This window comes from Solanum tuberosum, unplaced genomic scaffold (genome assembly GCF_000226075.1).
Source record: "Solanum tuberosum cultivar DM 1-3 516 R44 unplaced genomic scaffold, SolTub_3.0 scf00008, whole genome shotgun sequence".
In the NCBI taxonomy this organism is placed as follows: Eukaryota; Viridiplantae; Streptophyta; class Magnoliopsida; order Solanales; family Solanaceae; genus Solanum; species Solanum tuberosum.
Genome location: NW_006238934.1, coordinates 2,693,783 through 2,715,526, shown reverse-complemented (window position 1 = coordinate 2,715,526; position 21,744 = coordinate 2,693,783). Strand labels below are relative to the sequence as shown.

The window sequence follows — 21,744 nt, the reverse complement described above, 5'->3', positions numbered from 1 at the left end:
GAACCAAAATTATTGAATTCTACCGAACATATAGCGATTCGCCCTTAATGCTAACAACATTGTTTGTTCTACTATAGTAGAATATTGTTATAGAAAACATAGGAGTATAATATAACATGACTTGAGAGATCGATTCTATAGAAAATTATAGAAAGATCTGACTGTATTAATTTTTGTTTCTTCTTTAGCAAGAGTTTACCTACATTGTAGACTTAACATTATAAGCTTCAAATGTTGAATTTGCCTCTGATCGATCACGAGGTACCAAAGCTGCAACCAATGTGTTCTTGAGTGATTATGTGGAGTCGATCTTGCATGATAGACTCGGACTTATAAGGAGGAAAACGCAAGCAGTTGAAGCAGGTTTGTGAAGTAGGCAAGTGATCATAAGGTGTCGAGCTTCTGTGGATGTAAAGCCTTGAGCTCAAACCAGCAAAACCATTTGGAGGCAGAAACTTAATTGAAGTCCAGAAGAAGAGGAGCGCGTTTCTCTGCTCAACAGACATACACTCGACTATCTGCACGTAAAGATAGATAACAAACATAACAGAACGTCCTGAATAATGGACTCATTTGCCAAGCATAGTTTCACGAATCATGCTTCAATTGTGTCCTTAACTGTTCCTATTAGACACTTTTTCAGCTCATATTATAGAGAATTACACGTATGCTCAAACGTTCATCACATATATTAGTTAATTAATCACGTAAAATATGTCTTGAGTGAAAAATTTACTACTTTTACAAGTAATTCAAACTATTAGTAGAGACAAGAATCATGTACCTTCCAGAACCAGGATATTTGACGATCACTTTTCTTGTAGCCAGAGTAATCCGTATGTGCTTTCCAATCTTCAACAGAAATATCATTTCCACTACCATCAAGCATTAAGTCGAGATCCTCAAGATTAAGACACCGGAATAAGGGCTGGTGCCTTGAAGTGGTTGTAATATCAGCAAAACCTTTGGCAAAACACGCAACCTGCTCTGCAACTGATGTTACAAAGTAATGTTTTATAAGAAGATTAATATATTTCTCCCGATTCTTACTGTCCACGATCGTATCTTTCCCATTGGGACAAAGCTCGATCCCTTTCCTAGAGCCCATCGACTCAACATCACAAATGAACCTCAAGCCTAGATTATCTCCATCCACCATCTCTGGATCCATTTCTAGTATTTCCTTACAGCTCTTGTAAAAGGGTGGATCCGCATCCCTAACATCTTCCAATGTTATGTCTTTCCCAGCCAATTGCAAAAAGAAAGTGCGATCAAACACAACACCGATTTGTACTTTATGCATTAAAGTCAATGCAATCATCCTACCAGAGAAGCAGAAGTAATTAAGGTGTAATGGATTAACCTTAGATGCTGCAAACACAAATTGTAGATGTGTGTTAATATTAGCGACGAGATTTATTATAGCTTCTTGAATATCCTCGAATACTAGAAGATGTAAAAACACATTTATCTTTATAAGAAAGGTGCATTTGGAGGGATGTTACAACCGGGGGTTTGTGGTTGCTCCATTTCCTTTCAGTCAAGTGACTTTAAGCTTATCCTTATCGACATCCATTCATATTGAACCAAATAGCAAAATTAGAACCAAATACTAGCAAAATGTCAAAGTGCATAAATGAAATAAAAGCTTACCTGAATTTGGAAAAAACCTTCTACGATCATTTGGGCAAGCAACAAAGAGAGCATTCTGAGGGTTGAACATCGCTTGGCATACCAATAAAAACCACTCCCTCAACACACCAGGCCCAGTAGCTTCTTCATGTTTGAATTTAATAAACAAACAACCTTGCAGATTCTTAGGAGTGGCATTACCAATGTACTCAAACGAATTTTCCAGCAATCGAGACCTGTCAATGAACATGCAGTACAGCCCCCCGCCGTCTCCAACTTCTGGAAGCATCATTATTGCCAAATGTCTCCGTACCTCAAAACTCATTACCTCCTTGTGCTCGAAAAGCCACCCATAATCTTCTGATTTAGTTGCAAACTTAACTACCAGAAAGCACAATGAAGCCTTTACTTGCCTCATCTTTTGCCAAAACACTTTCTCCAGGCCCGTATACACTTTTGATATATTGTTTAACTCCTTTAGAATTGTAAGATACAAAGACCACCATTGTACAACTCGCGCATCTTCTACTTCCTCTTTCAAGCCCAACTGGGTTTCCAAAAGCCCTAAAGACAACAACGTTGCTTCTAGCAAACCATGGAAAGAACAATGTAAACATTCAATACTCTCTCTGTAATACTCTGCTTCACCGGTGTCATTCTCCATCAACGGAAAAGTTATTGTAAAGTCAAATGGTACTTGAAACAATATGGCATTCCGCACTGGAAGCATAAAAGCAGCAAAATCATGCACAAGGCTACACGGTAATGACAAATCAGTTGATTCCATAGTCAAATTTAAGTTATGGTGTAATTGAGCAACTATCTCACGAACAAATGGTAAAACATCCTGCAATGATATGAACTTCTTCATATCAGCCTTGCACCTCGCAATTCCTACGAGCTCTATGATATCACAGAAACTACTCCGACAAAAGATATACAAATCATCTTCAATCCCAGCCTCTCTCAAAATCTTACAAAATTCTAACATGATAGCACATGTACTATACATTGGTGTAAGGGACTCACTCTTAAATGAATTTATAATTTGACGAATACATTTATCAGCAAGAGTTTTATTGTCTAGACGTGAAGACATATAAAGCATTACCAGAGCTGCTGGAACAGAGGATGAAATAAATATTTCGAGGTATTCAGAGGCTTCATCAATGTCATGAGGAATCATAATCAAAATCTCTATAAGCACATCTTCTATATGATCCTTGTCATACCGAACCGAACGGAATTCGGTTTTGCAGAATCCCCAAATTATTGAAGACAATTCATTCATGAGCTTCCAAGCGCGAGAATGCTTTGTGCTCCTCAATCGGCCAACGAGTTGCAAGTTGGATTCCATTTCAATTCCACAATCCGATATCATTTGGTCTGATTGAAGCTGTTTGCCCCTGTAGATTAAGCTCTGGACAGATATGGGAATTCCGGTGATCAAACTGATTTTCTGGTGAATTACTTCCACTCTATTGGTGGAATCGGCTTGAACAACTAGGGTTTTTCCACCAGAAAATAAACGGACAAAGAAATGAATCCGATTCATCTTAACGCTGAATCGATCGATAGGAACTCAGGAGAGACTGTTTGAGAAATGGATGTGGAGTGTGAAAAAGGTGAGGGGAAAAGTTCATTTAAAGCTGTGGGAAGACAAATATGGAATAAGTAAAAATTTAAAATTAGTCCCTTTAATATATTTTAAAACCGTTTCAAGTCTTTTAAGTTTGTAAAAGTGAAAGTTTAGTCTTCTTAAGTATTTAGTAAATCATGTCTCTATTAGAATTGCTTTAAAAAGATAGAGACCCCTTTGTAAAAAGTGTTAAGAAAAAGTCACTTAATGTGACTGTAGATCATATACTTAAAGACAAAGAAATGTTCATGCTGACTCTTTAGAGTGTATACAAGTGTAGATAGAATGAAGTGCGAGGATAAAATAATAAGACCTATGCAACCTTTAAAATCTATGCTAGACGCTATATATAAATCAAAAATAATATCAACTATAAAAATTGCACCTCTAAGATGTGAGTTTTTGATAAATAAATCGTCATAATATATATGACGATGAGGAAAAATGCTTACTATTGACAACTTAAAGGACTAAAGCCTGCTTGGATTGACAATTCGCATGACAATAATAGGAATACCACTTCTCATCTTCACTAAACAGGGCTGCAAAACAAACGAGTAACAAAGGAGAAGGTGAATAGGGTTCCATCAATCGGAACCAAGGTTGTATCTACAACAACATACCTAGTGTAATCCCACAAGTGGAGTCTGGAGAAGGTAGAGTGTACGTAGACCTTACCCCTACCTCGTAGAGATAGAGAGGTTATTTCCGATAGACCATAAGCTCAAGTATCACATCTCAAAGCAGTTTATAAATGAGAATACATAAATGAAAGCAGTAACAATACCAAAAAAGAGCGTTATGGAAAGCAGTACATAACATACAGAGAATGATATCTGCTAATTTCTACTTCTTGTGAAGGGGGATTCACTCCCTTTACATGGCAATTAGATGACAGTTTTTTTCCTCGTTTCTTCAGCAAGTATGTAGTTGAATTTATGCAGTATATATTAGAAAAGCTTAAACATGGAACAAAAGACTAAACTTCATTACAACAAGAAATAAAACAGACAAGCAGAAAAAATAAAGAAAATGAGAAGTTACAATAAGAATACCACAACAGTGAACACTATGCGAACTTGAGTTGAAAGAATAGGGTAAGTTACAATGCTGAAGCACAACTTTAACTAAAACATGAACGCAGCATGGTAACCACGTAAAAACAGAAACAATCACCACAAAGGATCGTGTACCTCCTTGAGCTAATGACATTTGAACAAAAATGTGAATTCCAAGGCAGGGTACAGTTGCTCAAATCTATTCATATTCAAACTGAACATCTATCTTCAAATACTTCTTCATTAGCCTTACAATAAAGGATGTGAATTTCGCTAATGTTTGGCATTCTTCGTGTGTTTTGGTTTCTGAAACAACCCCATGAATCACCAACTTCCTTAGATTAGGGCATCTTTCCAATAGCCCTGCTACCCACTGTGAAAAGAGGTCACTGATCACCGTCCAACCAAGCTCCAATACAACCACATTTTCCAATTGAAAAGAACCCTGCAATCCATACTGAATTACTGCCTCTCTTAGTTCATAGCTCAAGGAGAGATGAGTTAGTTGCGGAAAGCAAGCAGAAATTGTCTCAATATCAACAACCTCATCATCGTCATCAAACACAACTGCCCATAGCCTCAGTCTTCTCAGTTTTGATGACTTTGCTATCATATGATGGAACTTGGACCACATGATTGTGAAATTGCTGACGTCCACAATCTCAAGATTCTCAGCGCTCTCACCAATATCAAGATGGATGACACTAACATCATCAATCTTAAGGAGTCTTAACTTCCCCTTGCTGACAAGCTCAAAGACCTCAAGTGTACAATCTTTTAACTGCAACTTCTCAAGGCTATCTGCCTCCAGAATGATTTTATCCAAACTAATGGCTTCAACATAGATATCTTTCAAAGAGTTAGTACTCAGCTCCATTGAGGCATGTGGATCAGACATAACAATATCCAGACTTATAAGGCTCAAGACCTCAACTTTCGGGCAGGCTGTGAGAAAAATACTGAGGTCCAAAGCTGATACACTGACATAGCTCAGTGAAAGAGACCTCAAGCAAGGAAATTTTTGGTAACTAGGTTCAACACCCGTAATCGTATTGTGTGCCAGAGCCAATACTTCCAGTCTCTGGCGACCACATATCTCAAGAATATTAATGTTTGGCGTAGTCCTGACATTATAGTGTAACTCACGCAAAGTTTCTCTCGTGTACATTAGCCAAGCAATCACCGGAGCAGCAGAGAACTCATCCACATCATCCATCATAATTGACAGACACTGCAATCCATTAGTCTGGAATATTGTCTGTGTCACAATTATCTCTAGTCTGCTCCTTGTAAGCTCATGATAAAGAGGCCAGTCATTCGAATTAAATGTGAGTGTGTGAAGATGATTTCTCCAAGCCTCTCGCCATTTCCGGCAAGTAGAAGATGCAATCACAACATCTCGTGCAGCTCCTAACCGAGACAATATGTTGCCAATAACCTCAACAGGAAGGTGCTCCATAGCCTTCATACAGAATAACAAATCAAAAGGCCACCAGAAGTAAAGAAAAAAAAATGCTACAACCTAATGAATCCAACTGAGCCACTAAAACCTCCAAACTTCACAGCTACATTAGGCATGTTTAAAGTCAAGAACCAGCTTATTCTCAGCAACCAAATGAAATCCAAAATCAGATGGAAAAAAAAACACTAAAAGTAGACCAATCTTACAGCTTCACAACTAAAAAGTACACCAAACTAAAACCTCCAAACATCACAGCTACAGTACTGTTCAAACTGAGAGTAACAGTAAATCACAGACCAATCTTCAGGGGAAAGTAGACCAAAAGATGAAATATCAGGCAACCCAATCAATGACCCATCAAATTATATAATCAACCAATGACAGATTTCTTGATTCCACAACCATCTACTTCAAAACCCCAAATAAAAAAAAAACTCAAAAGATTTCACCTTTTTGGGCAAAGGCAACAATCCCATTAACACCTCATCAATTTCCCATCCTGCAACCAAAAAAAATCAAAACTTTAAGAAACCCCACACACATTCATATAGAAAAGCGATACATAACATGGATGATGCAGCAAAATTAAACCAAAAAAATCAAGAATTTGTCCAACTTACAACAAGAATCAAATAAGAGATCACGACCCAGAACCAGAAATGGATCGATGAAGGTAAATTATAAGCCCCGTCGATCAAAAGGGGGTGGAAATCTGATAAAATTTTAGGAGAAAATTGTTCAGACAAGATGGTGGAAGAAAGGCAGCACAGACACACACAGTGTGTGGTGTGCTGTGTGCAATTTGGAATACAGGTGAGACCCACGTCAAGTGGCTAGTTATATTGAACCTTTTAAATACGCAATTTTCAGTGTTTTATTTATTTATATTTTTAATAAACAAATAAAAAAATTCATGTTGCCAATTTGTTGGAACATTGGTTTTGGAGTAATGCATTTCATCGAGTAATGAATAATGATTCAAAGTAGGAAATTATGTACATAGTATCTGATTGTTGGACATAGTCCCAACATATTGCAGCCAAGCAAACTATACAAGAGCTATAGTTTAAGAATAGTAATTAAGTTTTGCGATCCAATTAGTTAACCTGGCCTTTAAACTACCTCGCATTACCACAATGTGAATAATTTGTCCTGTGAAAATCGCAGGGTTTCTCTTTTTGATTTGAAAGACTCAATTGTTCCTTTCTTATCATATCGTATACACTGTATCAGCTACAGTGATCCTAAGTAGTTCAACCCGTGTTTTCTTCCCATTAGCATGAGTCTCAATCCAACACACCTTCTTTGTCCATTTCATTGCATTCCTATTATGTACTTGCCAACGCAAAAGCTTGTTCCTACAACAGCCAAAAAGAAACATTTAAAGAACAAATCATAGATATTCTGATCAATCAAATTCCACTCAACAGTCGATCTCTAGTGTAAAGACTGTTGAGAATTGCTAGATAGAGTATGAAAATCCATTTGGGAGCTCCAAAATTATTGCATACCGGTCTCTTCCACTGTACTTTCTGATAGGTACCTCTAAGTTTTGCATACACCTGCTTCACGATGAATTGCTAGACATCGTGGAAACATTAAGGACAGATCGCTGCGAGAATTATGCTTTTCTTCATCAATTAATTACAAACCGACAATAATCCTCTCAAAGACCATAAAAAAGTTAAGTATTTCAAGAAATAATGAGAACACATTTTTTTACTATCTCAATGCCCCATTCAAACAGTTTCTCACGACATAATACTTAACGAAATCTACCTAATCACCTTTACTTCAAACCCAACAAGTTCTTTCATAATGTCAATATCTCATTCACTTCTATGAAAATTTATAAGAAAAAAAGCAATTTCCATATTTTTACCTAATATAAACAAATTTTTACCCTCTTTTAATTATCACATTTTTCGTAATATTTTTTTTATTTAAAAAAAAGTAACTTAAGTTAGGGTGATTCTCAAGCAATTCTTGTGAAGTATTTTACAAAAAGTTGATATTTATATCAAATGGACACTGAAATTGCTAAAATTCAGTTTCTTACCATTGCTTATACACTATAATAATAAAATAGATAAAAATCCCTTCTTTTTTATCTCACTGAAAACTTCGCCTCTCTCACTGCAAATGCTGCGAGTTTTTCTGTAAGTATTTGTTTCCAAGAATCTCTCTACTCCTATGGCATTTTCTTTCTTTTTCTTGCTGAAGTTACAATCTTGCTACAATTTCTGCAATTTTAAGGTTTTCAATTCTATCTTGCTTTGTTTAGGGGAAAAACTGGTAGAAATGTATGAAGTTTTGAGCTTTATCTGTTGCATTTCTGGTTTATGTTATCTTTTTGTTGCAAGTTTTAATGGGTTTGTTCATTGGGGGTAGGGGGTTATGGGTATTGGAGCCCTTTCACAAATTTCCCCTGATTGCCTGTTTCTTGCTTTTTTTTCAATTGACAGGTGCTGAAAGAAAGTTTTGGGGTTGAAATTCAGTTATAATCAAGTGGGGTTGTGATATTTTTGGGGAATTAGTAGATTAAGTTGATTTTTGATTCTGGGTTTTTTGAGTTTGGGTATGGCTAGTTGTACATCAGCTGTGTTTGTGCCTCTGGATACTCGATTGCGGAATGGGGTATTAACTGTTCTTGCAAGAAGAGTTTGTCCTTTGAAAATGCAGGATGAGAAAGTTGGATTCTTGGGTGTTAACCAAAAGGGTATTTCAAGTTGTCCACAGTTCAAGTGTTCAGCTAATTCACATAGGTTCAATAATTATCAAAGTAAGGACTCGTTTCTAAATCTGCATCCTGAAATTTCGATGCTTCAAGGTGAAGGAAACCATACTTTCACTACCTCTAGACAGGAAAGCTCGAGTGGAGGTGTTGCCGAGAGCTTAATGGACTCATCTAGTTTGAAGAATTTCAATGAGGCTAAGATTAAGGTGGTTGGTGTAGGAGGTGGTGGATCAAATGCAGTTAATCGTATGATTGAGAGCTCTATGAATGGTGTGGAGTTTTGGATTGTGAATACTGATATTCAGGCAATTAGGATGTCACCTGTGTTTCCTGAGAATCGATTGCCAATAGGCCAAGAGCTCACGAGAGGACTAGGTGCAGGTGGTAATCCAGATATAGGGATGAATGCTGCCAAAGAAAGCAAGGAGGCTATTGAAGAAGCAGTTCGCGGTGCAGATATGGTTTTTGTGACTGTAAGTTCAGCTTTTGTTTAGGACTATAAGTTTAAGTTGTTTAGCTTTATGTTAACTTTACTTTGATGCTTTGTCATATCTTTTTTTGTGTTCTCAGTTTCTCGGTTTCATATGGTGTTGTACAAGATTCTTTGTTTTTTCATTCTTCGATAACAGATACTGCAATACAGTGCTTCCTTTCTAGCTGTCAGGAATATATGAAACTCATAAGAGATATTCTGGATAGATTCAACTGAAATAGATTCTCTTAATTCACATCTATCAGAGTTAATTGGTGATAACATGCAGAATCACCAAATGATCTTATAATTGCAGCTTGTTTGGATGATAGTTACCTATTGTATTGTTAGTTTAAATACCATGTTCTTTTTATTGTTACTTAAATTATATTGTATCATATCGTTCAATTCATTGTTATGTAACCATCAAAAGTCTCATTTTAAGTAACGACCGATTTGGTGTGATCGCGTCGTTACCTTATTTTTTTCTTCTCATTTTTGTCTTTGTTTATTTCCAATAATAATCTTATTTTAACCTTTACACTGCCTTCTTATAATAGTTTTACCTAGTACCCTACTTTTCTTGTAGGTTTGTCTTTCAAATTGCTAATGTGTTGTATTATGTAATTAGGGAAACGATAATATTTACTCAAACATTATATTCATCAAAACAATACAACACAATACAATAAAAAACTATACATTTTGAAACTATATGTAACAACCATCCATTAAAGGCAAGCTAATTGCAACACTAAAACCAAACTCCAAATACTTTTTCTTAACAGATGGCTCCTAACCCCTTAAAAGCATCTGGAAATGGGAAAAAGTGGCGGTTGAAGGGATTTCCATTTAGGCCTCATTTGTTTGCACTTAATGATGGTCTTAATCTCAATCATTTAGATATCAATCATTAAGTTTGTTATTTAGATTTGAATCTTAATCATCCAGGTCTTAAAAATTTGGTGCTCTTTTGTTTTTCATGTCACAACCACATAATGAATGATTAAGATCTGTAACAAAGTCCTAATATTATTAAGATGTCTATTGGAAAATTTAATTCTATAAAGATGCAAGCTCACCATTTCCATCTATTCACCGCTACCGCCATCACCCACCATTATCAATTACTACCATCCGCAACCACAATCACCGCCGATGTAAATCATTATAATGAACTATCACCACCATTAGCCACCATTACAATCATCACCATTAACCACTATTACCATAACAACCAGCAATCACTACTTAGTATCAGTATCCCCACCATCGATTGACACTATATATCATCAACCACTAATATCATTCGTCACTACCATTAGTCGTCACTATCAATCCACCACAACTATCATCTGCCACCATCAACCACTACTGTCAACCACCATCAGCAACTAGCTACTATTCACAACATGGCCATTAACCAACACCATTCCCAATCGGCACTCATAACCACCACCGCTAGTCAACACTACCACCAATCGCCATACAATGTTTAATAATATTTTTAAATATAACATTAAATTAATTTAGTACTTTATTGAATTTTATATTTATTCATTTTTTTAAAAATAACTTGTGGGACTACACCGGGTGCGTTGTTGTTGTTGTATTCATTTTTAAATAAAGACAAGTTTTATACATTCATATGTTGAAAAAAATTAAAAATCTTAATTATTTAGTATTCCGATCTTAATACAACATCTTAACAATTCAAATGTGTATTCAGACATCTAAATCTTAATGCACATCTTAATATTAAGATGTATATTCAGATTCAGACGTCTTAATCTTAATGAAAACAAATGAGGCGGTCTACCTTTAAGAGCATAGTTTATTCTCCTTGTCACTAGTTGTATTACATTGTTCCACTTCATCCCTTTAGGCTTCTCTGATTACACAACTACAAAATCCTAATAATTTCATAACATTATAAATAATTTTGCATTGTGTCTTTCTATGAGATGTAGTTGTTGTAAATTTTGTAGCCATCTGGAATTAGTCTTCGTCTTGCATACACCACAAGCTTGGGCTGAGTATGCTGATTGTAAAGGTTGTAGGCAAAAGACAGTGTCATAATCTGATGTTGCGCATCACTCCCTATATAGATCAGAAATATCTATAAATGAAGTACTATATATTCTATGTAGTGAATCAAGGGAGTATAAATTTCCAGGATGAACACCTGACGTTTCATCAAATCATTAGTTTGAGTTTTCAATTTCAGGGACAAGGTTGATACCAGGCAGAAATGTAAATTAGGTGAACTTGATGCTGGAGAAGCTAGAGTATCTGTGATATTTGGCATTTTAGCCTTTAAGCACCTTAAGAATATGATTCCCCTTACCCTTCGGGTTGGCCCAGTGGTTTGGGCTTGGGACTTCCATGTTGGAGGTCTCAAGTTCGAAACCCCTTGCCAGCGAAAGCAAGGGTTTCTTCTGGGTTGAGCTCGTCGCACCGGGCTTGCCTAGTGCGGGTTACCTCTCCTATGTGGTTTGCGAGCTATTGCATAGGAGCGGGGGTTTTACCTTGTGCGCACCCAAAGGGGTAGCGGCTGCGGGTTTCCCTTGTCATAAAAAAAAAAAGAATATGATTCCCCTTGCTTAAATAGGATGAGAAATGAATGAATTTTGACTAGATCATCCATTCAAAGAGAGGAAAAAACTTTCAAAGAAGCATGATTGATATCTTCAGGGTGCCTTGATGATCGGTAGGGTAATTCAGTCATTACCTAGAAAGAGAAATATTTAGTTTTAGCTTAAGTGCAAAATAGGGCCATTTTGCCACATGTTTAGTTTTTGGTCTATTTATGATAACTTCAACCAAACTATGCATGAGGGGATTTTCTTAAAAGTTGTATGACATCTGGAATTTTCCGACAATCGCCAAATATGGTGTTGAAAGGCTTGAGTGAAGGGGAGATGCTGAAATTTATCAGGGGTATAAAATGATGAATTTTGCTCTTAGGGTCTTAATATGGATCTGCATTTGTTTCCTTATTTTATTGAGTTTAAATGGTGTCCAGAAATCAGTGAAGTTTCTTAACTTGAACATATTTAATCTGGAGCACTGATCAAAAGGAATATCTTACTCGAGAATAAAGTGTCATTTTCTGTTTTGCCTCCAATTTTTTATTCTGAGACTTCTTAACTTCACGAGTTATCCTTATGAAACTATATACATATAAGATGATTAATGCCATCCATCTCAATGTATATTATCCAGAAGCTTTGTAAAAGTTAAATATGGATGATCTGCATATTGCTGTATTCAGAATTAAAGTTCCTTTACATTTTTGGTCTTGTAGAAGGGAGTACTTAGTTTAATTTTCCTCCCTTTCTGGGCCTCAAAATTTTATGTGCAGGCTGGAATGGGCGGAGGAACAGGGACTGGTGGGGCTCCTATAATTGCAGGAATTGCCAAATCAATGGGTATCTTAACTGTTGGTATTGTCACAACCCCCTTTTCTTTTGAGGGACGAAGAAGAGCAGTTCAAGCCCAAGAAGGAATTGCAGCTTTGAGAGAAAATGTTGATACGCTAATTGTCATTCCTAATGACAAGTTACTGACTGCTGTTTCCTTATCAACCCCAGTAACTGAAGCTTTTAACCTGGCTGATGATATTCTTCGGCAAGGGGTTCGTGGTATTTCTGATATAATTACGGTACGAATGCTGAGTTCTCCCACTCTTTTGTTTCCATTCTGCTCTCTGCATTGTTTGCCAAGAATTTGAAGTTAAGTTGCTTTTCTCAGTCTTACTTTACATCTAGCAACTGGTCCTTTCATTCCCTTTTTTTTTGGTGTGAGGGGGAGGGCGGAGGTTCTTGTCGTGGTCACACGGGGAATTCACGCTTAACTTCTCTCTAGTCTTCATGTTTGTGCATTTGATTTTGCTTTTCTTTTAACAATTACTCCCTCCGTCCCATATTAGTTGATCATCTTATTAAAAATAGTTGTCCCATATTAGTTGATCACCTTACTAAATCAAGAAAACATTAATTAATTTTTTCCTATATTACCCTTGCAATTAATTCTCTTTGAAAGTGTTCACATTTGTTTATAAAATTTCCTAGAAGTTTTTAAAGGGGTGAATTAATAAAATTATCTTCTTATTTATTATTTCTTAATATGCGTGTAAAAAGAAAAGTGATCAACTAATATGGGACGGAAAGAGTACTATTTACTCCATCTTTTTCAATTTGCTTGTGTTACTTTCCTTTTAGTTTGTATCAAAAGAATGCCTCTTTCCTTTTTTGGCAATTCCTTAACTTCAACTTTCCACGGGACATGTTTAAGGCCACAAGATTAAAGGGCATTTTGGTACATTCTCTACATATCTTTAATTTAAGACCACAAGATTCAAAATTCATCTTTTTACTTTCTTAAGCTTCATGTCAAGTCAAACTAGAAAAATAAATTGAAATGGAGGGAGTAACATTTTCACCTAGGTAAGGTCATCATTTACTCAATTTTATGCTAGCAATATCAACATATAGTCAATTCTATGTTAATAATCACGGTAGTTTCACCTAGACTAGGTGATCATTGACTCAGTTATATCTGAACAATTCCTGTCTGTTACCAGGGGAGTGCATCTTAATTTGCTTTGATTTGGTGACCCCATGTAGCTGATAAGTCTGCAGTGCGTATAAGCTGTTAAATATAACTTTAGAGATTGACATTTACATCCAAATTTGGATACATGCTTTGTAAACTTGAGATGAATTTAGCATTATTTGCCACCTGCCCCTAAAGAGAGGGAGAGACAGGGAGGGAGGGAGGGAAGAATGACAAACTCTCGTGCCCGGTCAATGTTAATTGGCAGAACTGTTTCTAGTCTGACCTGGAAGAATGCAACGAAACCTTGCTGGCCCAGTGATGTTGATGTTTCTTTCTTTCATTTTTCCTGTTTTGGTATTAGGGAGTGGATAGGGCATTCCCTGCCTCTATCACAAGGTTTTCCTCTTTTCTCATCCATAAACTGATTTCTCATCCCTCATTCTCCAGAAGTCCACATCATCAGCTGCACACAAATCTTTGTTTTGATGAAAGTATTTAATTCACAGAAAGGCATCAAGAAGATGCATAGCTACAGGAAATAAATACAAAATAAAGAGTTGTTAGCCCCTTTAATAGTGTCATAAGACAATGGAACTAACAAAGTCCAAAGACTGATCCGTTCTTATTACAGTAACTAACGTAGTGTCGTAGTCCATCAAAAAAGGTTGTATAAGTAATTAGCTTTGAGAGAGTGGTTTGGAGTTGAGGTTTCATCAAAGCATTCCCTATTTCTCTCATTACATATACTACTCCAAAATTGACTGTAGGGATCATCAGCTGCACACAAATCTTTATCCGTAGTAGTAGCAATTGCCCTACTAATTTTATCCTGGTCTTGGTTTTGATATGTTTGGAGAGACTATGGAGCATCTTTGGTGTTTTCTGAAGAAATTATGATGTGATACCCTCCAATCAGTTTGTTTCATCAGCAACAAAATAGGGCTGGCAGATATATGTACTATTACAAAAGACCTTATTAGTGTTACAAGGATTCCGAAAAATCAACAAAAGTTTCTTCCACGACTACATACTTTTCTTTAACCAAAAATGAAGGATACCCTCTATTCAGTTTGTTATCAACAATGTAATTTTCTATGCTTATTTATTGCTACAAGCTTCTGATTCATACCATATGATCTTTGTATGGATTTTTAGAGCAATGAGTCTGATAAATTTTCGGTTAACTTGCCCAATGTCCATTCATCTTCTTTTTATGCATCTGAGTTCCGGCTGTGTAATATGTAACTTTGATCTCATTTTTGATATCTTCATATATTCTTTGCTTATGGATGAATTGAATTCACTTTCAAACCAGTGCTCTTGTTAAGTGGGTGAATATATTAGTCTGTATTATTTATTCTCAGTATATCTACATGAATTCAGATTCCTGGACTGGTAAATGTGGATTTTGCTGATGTGCGTGCTATTATGGCAAATGCTGGTTCCTCATTGATGGGAATAGGAACTGCTACAGGTAAGTTTAGGAAGCTATTTTTCAATTGTGGGCTATCACTTTTTGTTGGTACTGTTTAATTCATAATTTTGTTAGATGTAAGGTGACTACGAATGTGATGAAGTTGCCTTATGTGATACATTCGGGGCCTATATATCTGATATATTCTAAGTACTCCTAAAGTCAAAAGGGATTAAACAAACAAAAGTGGATAAGAGCATTATCATAAGAGTTCTAAATCTAAACACCCATCTAAGAGTTCCCTGATAGCATCATTTTAACCAAGATAAAATATGTTTTTCTGGTACAAACCTAACTTACCCAGCAGTAGACTGCAGTGCAAGCTTATGCTTGCCTAACATGCTGTATACTTTTTGAATGGAATGACACAACCATCAGTTGGTCGACTGTGTGGTTTTCGAGCTATTGCATAGGAGCGGGATTTTTACCCTTTGCGCACTCAAAGGGTAGCAGCTGCGGGTTCCCCTTGTCATTAAAAAAAAGAACATTATCATAAGATCACTTATGCATCATTCTCTTTATTTCCTATCAATATTTGGACTAGCGAAGCCTCCCCAAATGAATAGCAATCCCAATTCTGAACCACCGAATCACATGTTTTGCTTACTTTTATCCTAATATTTTCTTATGGTTCCTTGAGTTAAGTTTCCTGAGATGTTAGCGAGATATTAAATTCCCTTAATAGCTTTAGCCGATGACGGAACCTATAATCAGGTCATATTAAAGAAAAATGACATACTTGACAACTTAGAGGGCTGCAATGTTGGAAATATGAAATGAAAGTTCCGTTGATCTAATTATTTTTTTTTGTCATCCCCTTTCAATATTAACAATGTCTTTTCCGGCTGCGATGACAAACATTAGACTACAATATTTTTGTAGTCAAATCTTTTGTGAATATAAATATAGTATCTTTTCCACAGATGTTAAATGAATCTTTTCTGGGATTTCTTTGTTATCAATAATAACGGACTAACCTAAGCTTACATGCACTCTCATAACTTTCACACCCTGTCATGCCACAATGTACATTTGACATGTTTATATTAATTTCACAATGTTGTAGCCTTTACTTCTTTCTGGAAGTGCAGATTTTTTTTGCATGTTCCATCCTTGTTTTGACCAAGATCCGAAAGTATTTCATATCCATATTAAAAATCAGCTAAGTTTTGAGTTCTAGCAGACTACATGGAATGATATTTAGATTGGGATACAGATATATGTATGGCCACATACAGTTTTTCTCATCTCTCAAGTAGTTGCGTTTTTTCAGCGAATTATTTCTGTTGAGAATGTATTACAGGACATGTCATATTGTTGAGTTGATATTGCAGGGAAGACCAGAGCCAGAGATGCTGCATTGAATGCTGTTCAATCTCCTTTGCTGGACATTGGCATAGAGAGAGCTACTGGAATTGTGTGGAATATAACCGGTGGTAACGATTTAACATTATTTGAGGTACCTGCCCTGCTCCCCTCCTCCCCCACCCCTACCCCCAATGATTTTACTGCTTTTAGTAAATTAACTTTTCTATGTCGAACATAGCATGTATAGATAGTTATATGACCACCTTTCATTAATTTCCCTGAGTGATTGTTCTAGAAATGTAAAAGAACAAAGAGAATCTTTAACTAATGATGCATGAGTGCGGTTTCTCTAAAAAATTTAATGGTTTACACCTTTGGTCTACCTGTTTGTCCTATTTGCTATCTCTCTTCAGCTTTGATGACTGCTTTTCAATCGAAATTTCATATAGCCACATTTCCATCATTGCATCCTTTTCATGTTATACATAGTGATGGTCAGATGAGTCATTTACTCACAACTATTGAATCAAAGCATTCCTACTTCAGATGCACCATTAGTGTTTTTGAACCTCCAGATTCAAAGAAAGCTGCATTCACAATATCTTATGCTCGTAGACACATTGTGGATTATGTTAATTCATGATTATCCAATTTTTTATGTCTTCTCTTACATTTGCATGTTCATCTGGCACTTCTCTAGGTAAATGCTGCAGCAGAGGTTATATATGACCTTGTCGATCCAAGTGCCAACCTCATTTTTGGAGCTGTGATAGACCCATCATTAAGTGGACAGGTACATTAATATCTCCTATCACAAGGATAATATTGCTTTTGTTAAGATGATACTATGTTGAAATAACTAGCAAAGATCTATATGTTTAATAATTACAATGGGCCTGGTATAGACTCTCAGAAACTTCTAATTGAAACAGCATAAAAGTATGTCTGACCATAAAACCCGAACTTGTGAGGGATAGTAATGGTTGGTTTCCTTTACTTCGAGAAAGCATTAGCAGTCGCTTTCTCTTGCATGACAAATCTAATTCTGAAAGAATTTCTCAGCAAAGTATGTACTTCAAAGAAACAGCTTATCAGGTCAGAAGTCCAACATTGACCAAGTATAGGGAAGGCTTTCTCTGTAATTGGTAAATCAAGTGTTTAAAATTGGACAGATACAAGATTGCCTTGTTCTTACAACAACAACATACCTAGTGTAATCCCATAGGTGGGGTTTGGTGAAGATAGTGTATGTAGACCTCACTCCTACCTCGTGGAGGTAGAAAGGCTGTTTCCGAAAGATCCTCACTTCAAATAACGCATATCACAGCAGTTTAAAAAAGAAAAATATACAAGTAAAGAGGAGATAACTAATAATAAGGAAAACAGTCCAGAAAACAAGGAACATTAATAGCCAAATAATGCAATAACCGAAGAACAGGAAACTACGGGTAGTAACAGAAATCATAGGACAAGAAACTACGAGAATAATACTACTACTTCTTAGTTCTTATATGAATGGAGAAATAGGTTTGAAGCAAAATTAGTGCTCCAATGAATAGATGCATCTGTTGTGACATTGCCTTTATTTTTCCACGTCAAATACTTGTTTATGTTAGTTCTCTGGTGAACACAAAAAGGTTCTGGTAATGTTACAGCATTGGGAGGATTGTATCACTTGTTAGTTTGCATTACTCATAGTCTTTCTATTTAGTACTAGTTTCAAGCTCTCTTTCCACGAACCCTTGACCAATATTCATCTTGGATCATGTTTACTCGCGTCATTATTATCATGATGCAGGTCAGTATAACCCTGATTGCCACCGGTTTTAAGCGCCAAGAAGAAAGTGATGGGAGGCCCCTCCAGGTATTCCTCTCTTCCACTTCTCTTTGCATGTTCACTCTTCATGCAAAACCTGTGTATTGGTTGGCATCTTGTATAATTTGTTTCATGATGTTACAGGGAAACCAACTAGCGCAAGGAGATGCCAACCTTGGAATTAACCGACGGCCTTCATCCTTCCTGGAAGGTGGTTCAGTAGAGATCCCCGAGTTCCTCCGGAAGAAAGGAGGCTCTCGCTATCCTAGAGCTTAAGTCAGTCCTTGCTTTTCTTTTATGTATAGTAGTCTTTCACCCTTCATACAATTGTCATTTGTTTCCTCATCTTCTAATATGATAATGTCTTCTATGTACAGGATCTTGGTTTATGCTTCAAATAGTGACTCAGTCTCTGAGGAAGTGTTACCCGACGCCCTTTCTTAATGCATAGATACTTGTTCTGTTTTTCACTAGTCATGCCCGGTATATATTACTTCTTTGGCAGTCAATTGATTATAAGCTAGAGCTTTTTACAGCAAGATATGGAAACGTGATGAGTCGGTAGCCTTGACATACATGAAGTATACCGTTAACATGTCTGTTGTGTCCGGGGTGTGTGTGTGTGTGTGTGCATGCATGTTTTAGGATCAGTTTTCCATCCAGGTAGGGTATGTCAAAACGCGTCCTATCTATGTTCTTGCCAGTAGGCAGAACTGCAAAAAGTTGAGATATTAGAAACCAGTATTTGTGAAAAGATGAGTGATATGATACACTCTTTCTAGTGCAAGATATTGTCCCCAGTTTTGACATTTGTGCTGAAACAATCTTTTCCAGTTTAATGAGAAAAAATCAGAACTAAAATATCCTTAAGTTGATGATGCTTCGGGTTCGAATTTCAATAGAGACAGAATTATTAGGTGATTTTTCTTTATTTGTTTAAGCTTTGGTAGATAGAATTATTCGATATTTATATTGGTCGAAGCTAGTAAATACAGGAAATCGAAAATGTCGAAGTAGGTTGTGGCTTATAAATAGAAAAATAAGGTGTTAGTGAACCAACTTGTCAAGCTCTATCTAACTCGATGTGTGATACTTATAGCTCTGTGAAAACATATTCGGACATGCACACTGCTCATATGAAACCCCCATAGCAAGCTTGAAAGACTATGTGACCCATCTTTTGCGCGCAAACCTAATGACATAGTTGCATGTCACTACCATCTTCTTTTTATAAGTCCGACATATCGATGATTGTAGCTTCATCGAAAAGAAAAAAAAGAATCATAAATATGCCAGTCATTAAAATTAAGAACTGCTATGAAAGATTTTTAATGTATCATCTGTAACAAAATTATAAACCTAAGCTAGTAATTTCCTATGGGTATAATCGTTATACATGTAAGTTAATCTTGTCTCGATGAAAGATAGATATCCTAAAAAATTAATCGAGATGCTAGGTTGGACAACATGAATATCAAAAAGAAAAAGATGTAGAGAAAGGTGATGACAACTTTATGTTGAGTAGGTAGGTATTTGTGGACACATTCTTCTGTATTTTATTTTCCAGTCAGTCCCTATCAGTATTATATATCACTTTTCACTACCTACATTTACTTTAAATGTTCTCATAAGTCACAACACAAGACAAAAACATTAAATTCTCTAGCAAAAATGGACCACTGGCTAAACTTTATTTTTTTCTTTGAGCCTTTTTTGACAGATTGCCTAGCAAAGTGAAAACAGAAATTACCTAACTTAAAAAGTACCAAATTCTAAACATTAAATTGTCTTAATTCAATATTGTAGAGGCTTTTAATTTTAACCCACTATTTATAAATGTGCTTTATTGTCCCTAGAAAATAGTTGAAACATATTAATATACTATATTAAACTTGATCTTTTTCCCCTTTATCCAATTCTATACTCTAGTCTCAAAATATTTTTCGTTTTTATTCTCAAATATTTTCTTCGTCCATCTTTATTTGTTTATTTTACTATAAATAGATGTTCACTTTTACTTGAACAAATTAGAAAATCAAGGAATAATTTATCACTTGTTATGAGTCGTTTGGTGTGAGGTATAAGGTATAATTATCTTAAAAATAAAATGCAAAATTATTTTATTATGTATTTGGTTGGAGGTATCAGTTGGCTCTTGAATTATTCATCCCACCACTTTTACCGTGGTGGATAAGTTATCTCATATGTATGTGGGATAACTTATCTTGAGATAATTAATCTCGAAATAACTTGTTTTCAACCAAACAACCCCTAAGTTACTGATTTAATTTATAATAAACTATAGTCATTTCTCAAAAGTATTGAATTTATTATTATTCAAGGGTGATATAGTAAAATTATCATTTTATTTATTATTCTTGAAGGGGTATGCCAAGTCAATGTTGAACAAATAAAGATGGACGTATGGATTACTTGTCATTTTAGAATTACAAAGTAGCATTACTTTTTTTTCTCCTTTTTATCCTTAGTAGTAATTGTTTTTTAAGACTACAAATACTTTAATTATGACACATAAATAGAGCAAATATTCAATAAATACAAATTATATTTTAAGACATAAATAACATAAAATGATTAAACATTACATTTACTTTATTATTTTCTTATAAAAAAATATGTAAATGAAAAACACCATAATTATTTTGAGACTCATGAAATATTAAGTGTTTTCAAAAGTTAAAATAAAAGTGGGGCATTAGTAACTGTTCCTGAAATAGTTATATTCTTTTAGAATGAGAAGGGACAAAATAGATTTCAGAATTTTCAAACATTTTGAATGAGAAAGTAGATATTATGCTAGAATAAAGTGAAAAAAAGCAAATTATTTAGAAATAACAATTTAATAATTTTAAGTGTGAATGGCACTAATGTTGGTCAATCAATTATTGAAAATTCATATTTTAGTCCATGAGAAATTTACTCAAGTACATTTGAGTTTCGATTAATTGTAATATACACTTTTGATCCACTTTTGAATATTCATAAATTTACCTTTGATATCAATAATTTTACCTGCATTATCCATGTGTTATGTTAAGCTTCTAATTATTACTTCATATTTAATAATAATATAATATTAAAAATATATTAAATATAAAGGGACCCAAAAATACATTTAATTAACTGAAGATTAAATATATTTAATCAAATATCATACTGACTAAAAAATAATAATTACTATTTGAGGGACTAGAAATGCTATTATCCAATAATTTTAATGATTGATCAAAGAAAAGAATCACAAACAAGAATTGTAATACACGTAATCATCTGATTTAAACTTTAAACAGCATATTGTTAAAATTATAATAATCCATTTTCATAGAATATATATTTATGGGAATCAAACTTACCAAATAAGCATATCAAAACCAATTTCTAACTACTTTCCATGGCCCACAAATATTTTTTATGTGATAAGTACTAATCAAGTTTATCCCTAATCTTGTTTGTTTTCTTAATTCTAGACCAAATATATTACAAAGATTCTTTAATGTATAGACGCAAATCTCGTGAGATCTTAATAATTCATTGATTAACTATCTGAACTTCATCTTATCGGCAA

General features: G+C 35.2%; 3 protein-coding genes across 5 annotated transcripts; 1 reads left to right on the top strand and 2 right to left on the bottom strand.

Moving 5' to 3' along the window:
• Positions 1-48: 48 nt before the first annotated feature.
• On the bottom strand, positions 49-3,210 carry LOC102600294 (E3 ubiquitin-protein ligase UPL5-like). Of its 2 annotated transcripts, XM_015309817.1 has the most exons (4): positions 2,744-3,210; positions 1,654-2,479; positions 785-1,371; positions 49-518 (listed from the first exon to the last, which is right to left on the bottom strand). In XM_015309817.1, the coding sequence occupies exons 1-4, from the start codon at positions 3,185-3,187 to the stop codon at positions 255-257; spliced, it is 2,121 nt and encodes a 706-aa protein (XP_015165303.1). In that variant the 5' UTR covers positions 3,188-3,210; the 3' UTR covers positions 49-254. The 2 variants fall into 2 exon arrangements, with proteins under 2 accessions (XP_015165303.1, XP_006339124.1); XM_006339062.2 differs by having other exon boundaries at positions 1,654-3,210.
• Positions 3,211-3,726: 516 nt separating this feature from the next.
• LOC102600625 (F-box/LRR-repeat protein At1g67190) lies at positions 3,727-6,630 on the bottom strand. Of its 2 annotated transcripts, XR_001473739.1 has the most exons (4): positions 6,412-6,630; positions 6,241-6,290; positions 4,465-5,791; positions 3,727-3,813 (listed from the first exon to the last, which is right to left on the bottom strand). XR_001473739.1 is itself a non-coding variant. In XM_006339063.2 (3 exons), exons 2-3 carry the CDS (start codon positions 6,265-6,267, stop codon positions 4,529-4,531), a joined length of 1,290 nt encoding a protein of 429 aa, XP_006339125.1. In that variant the 5' UTR covers positions 6,268-6,290; positions 6,412-6,630; the 3' UTR covers positions 4,239-4,528. The 2 variants fall into 2 exon arrangements, 1 of the variants encoding a protein (XP_006339125.1); XM_006339063.2 differs by lacking the exon at positions 3,727-3,813 and having other exon boundaries at positions 4,239-5,791.
• Positions 6,631-7,844: 1,214 nt separating this feature from the next.
• On the top strand, positions 7,845-19,028 carry LOC102599969 (cell division protein FtsZ homolog 2-1, chloroplastic). The gene is made up of 9 exons (XM_006339061.2): positions 7,845-7,950; positions 8,257-9,001; positions 12,365-12,664; positions 14,944-15,034; positions 16,369-16,493; positions 17,043-17,135; positions 18,141-18,206; positions 18,303-18,434; positions 18,536-19,028. The coding sequence occupies exons 2-8, from the start codon at positions 8,372-8,374 to the stop codon at positions 18,432-18,434; spliced, it is 1,437 nt and encodes a 478-aa protein (XP_006339123.1). The 5' UTR covers positions 7,845-7,950; positions 8,257-8,371; the 3' UTR covers positions 18,536-19,028.
• Positions 19,029-21,744: the final 2,716 nt, after the last annotated feature.

Excerpts from the sequence above, each read along its gene's own strand:
- LOC102600294 (XM_006339062.2), bottom strand. The coding sequence starts at position 3,187 with ATGAATCGGATTCATTTCTTTGTCCGTTTATTTTCTGGTGGAAAAACC. Across the intron at positions 1,372-1,653 it reads AAGGTTTTTTCCAAATTCAG|CATCTAAGGTTAATCCATTA; the intron begins GTAAGCTTTTAT and ends TTGTGTTTGCAG. Across the intron at positions 519-784 it reads AAATATCCTGGTTCTGGAAG|ATAGTCGAGTGTATGTCTGT; the intron begins GTACATGATTCT and ends CTTTACGTGCAG.
- LOC102600625 (XM_006339063.2), bottom strand. The coding sequence starts at position 6,267 with ATGGGATTGTTGCCTTTGCCCAAAAAG. Across the intron at positions 5,792-6,240 it reads TGTTGCCTTTGCCCAAAAAG|GCTATGGAGCACCTTCCTGT; the intron begins GTGAAATCTTTT and ends TTCTGTATGAAG.
- LOC102599969 (XM_006339061.2), top strand. The coding sequence starts at position 8,372 with ATGGCTAGTTGTACATCAGCTGTGTTTGTGCCTCTGGATACTCGATTG. Across the intron at positions 9,002-12,364 it reads CAGATATGGTTTTTGTGACT|GCTGGAATGGGCGGAGGAAC; the intron begins GTAAGTTCAGCT and ends TTTTATGTGCAG. Across the intron at positions 16,494-17,042 it reads ACGATTTAACATTATTTGAG|GTAAATGCTGCAGCAGAGGT; the intron begins GTACCTGCCCTG and ends GCACTTCTCTAG.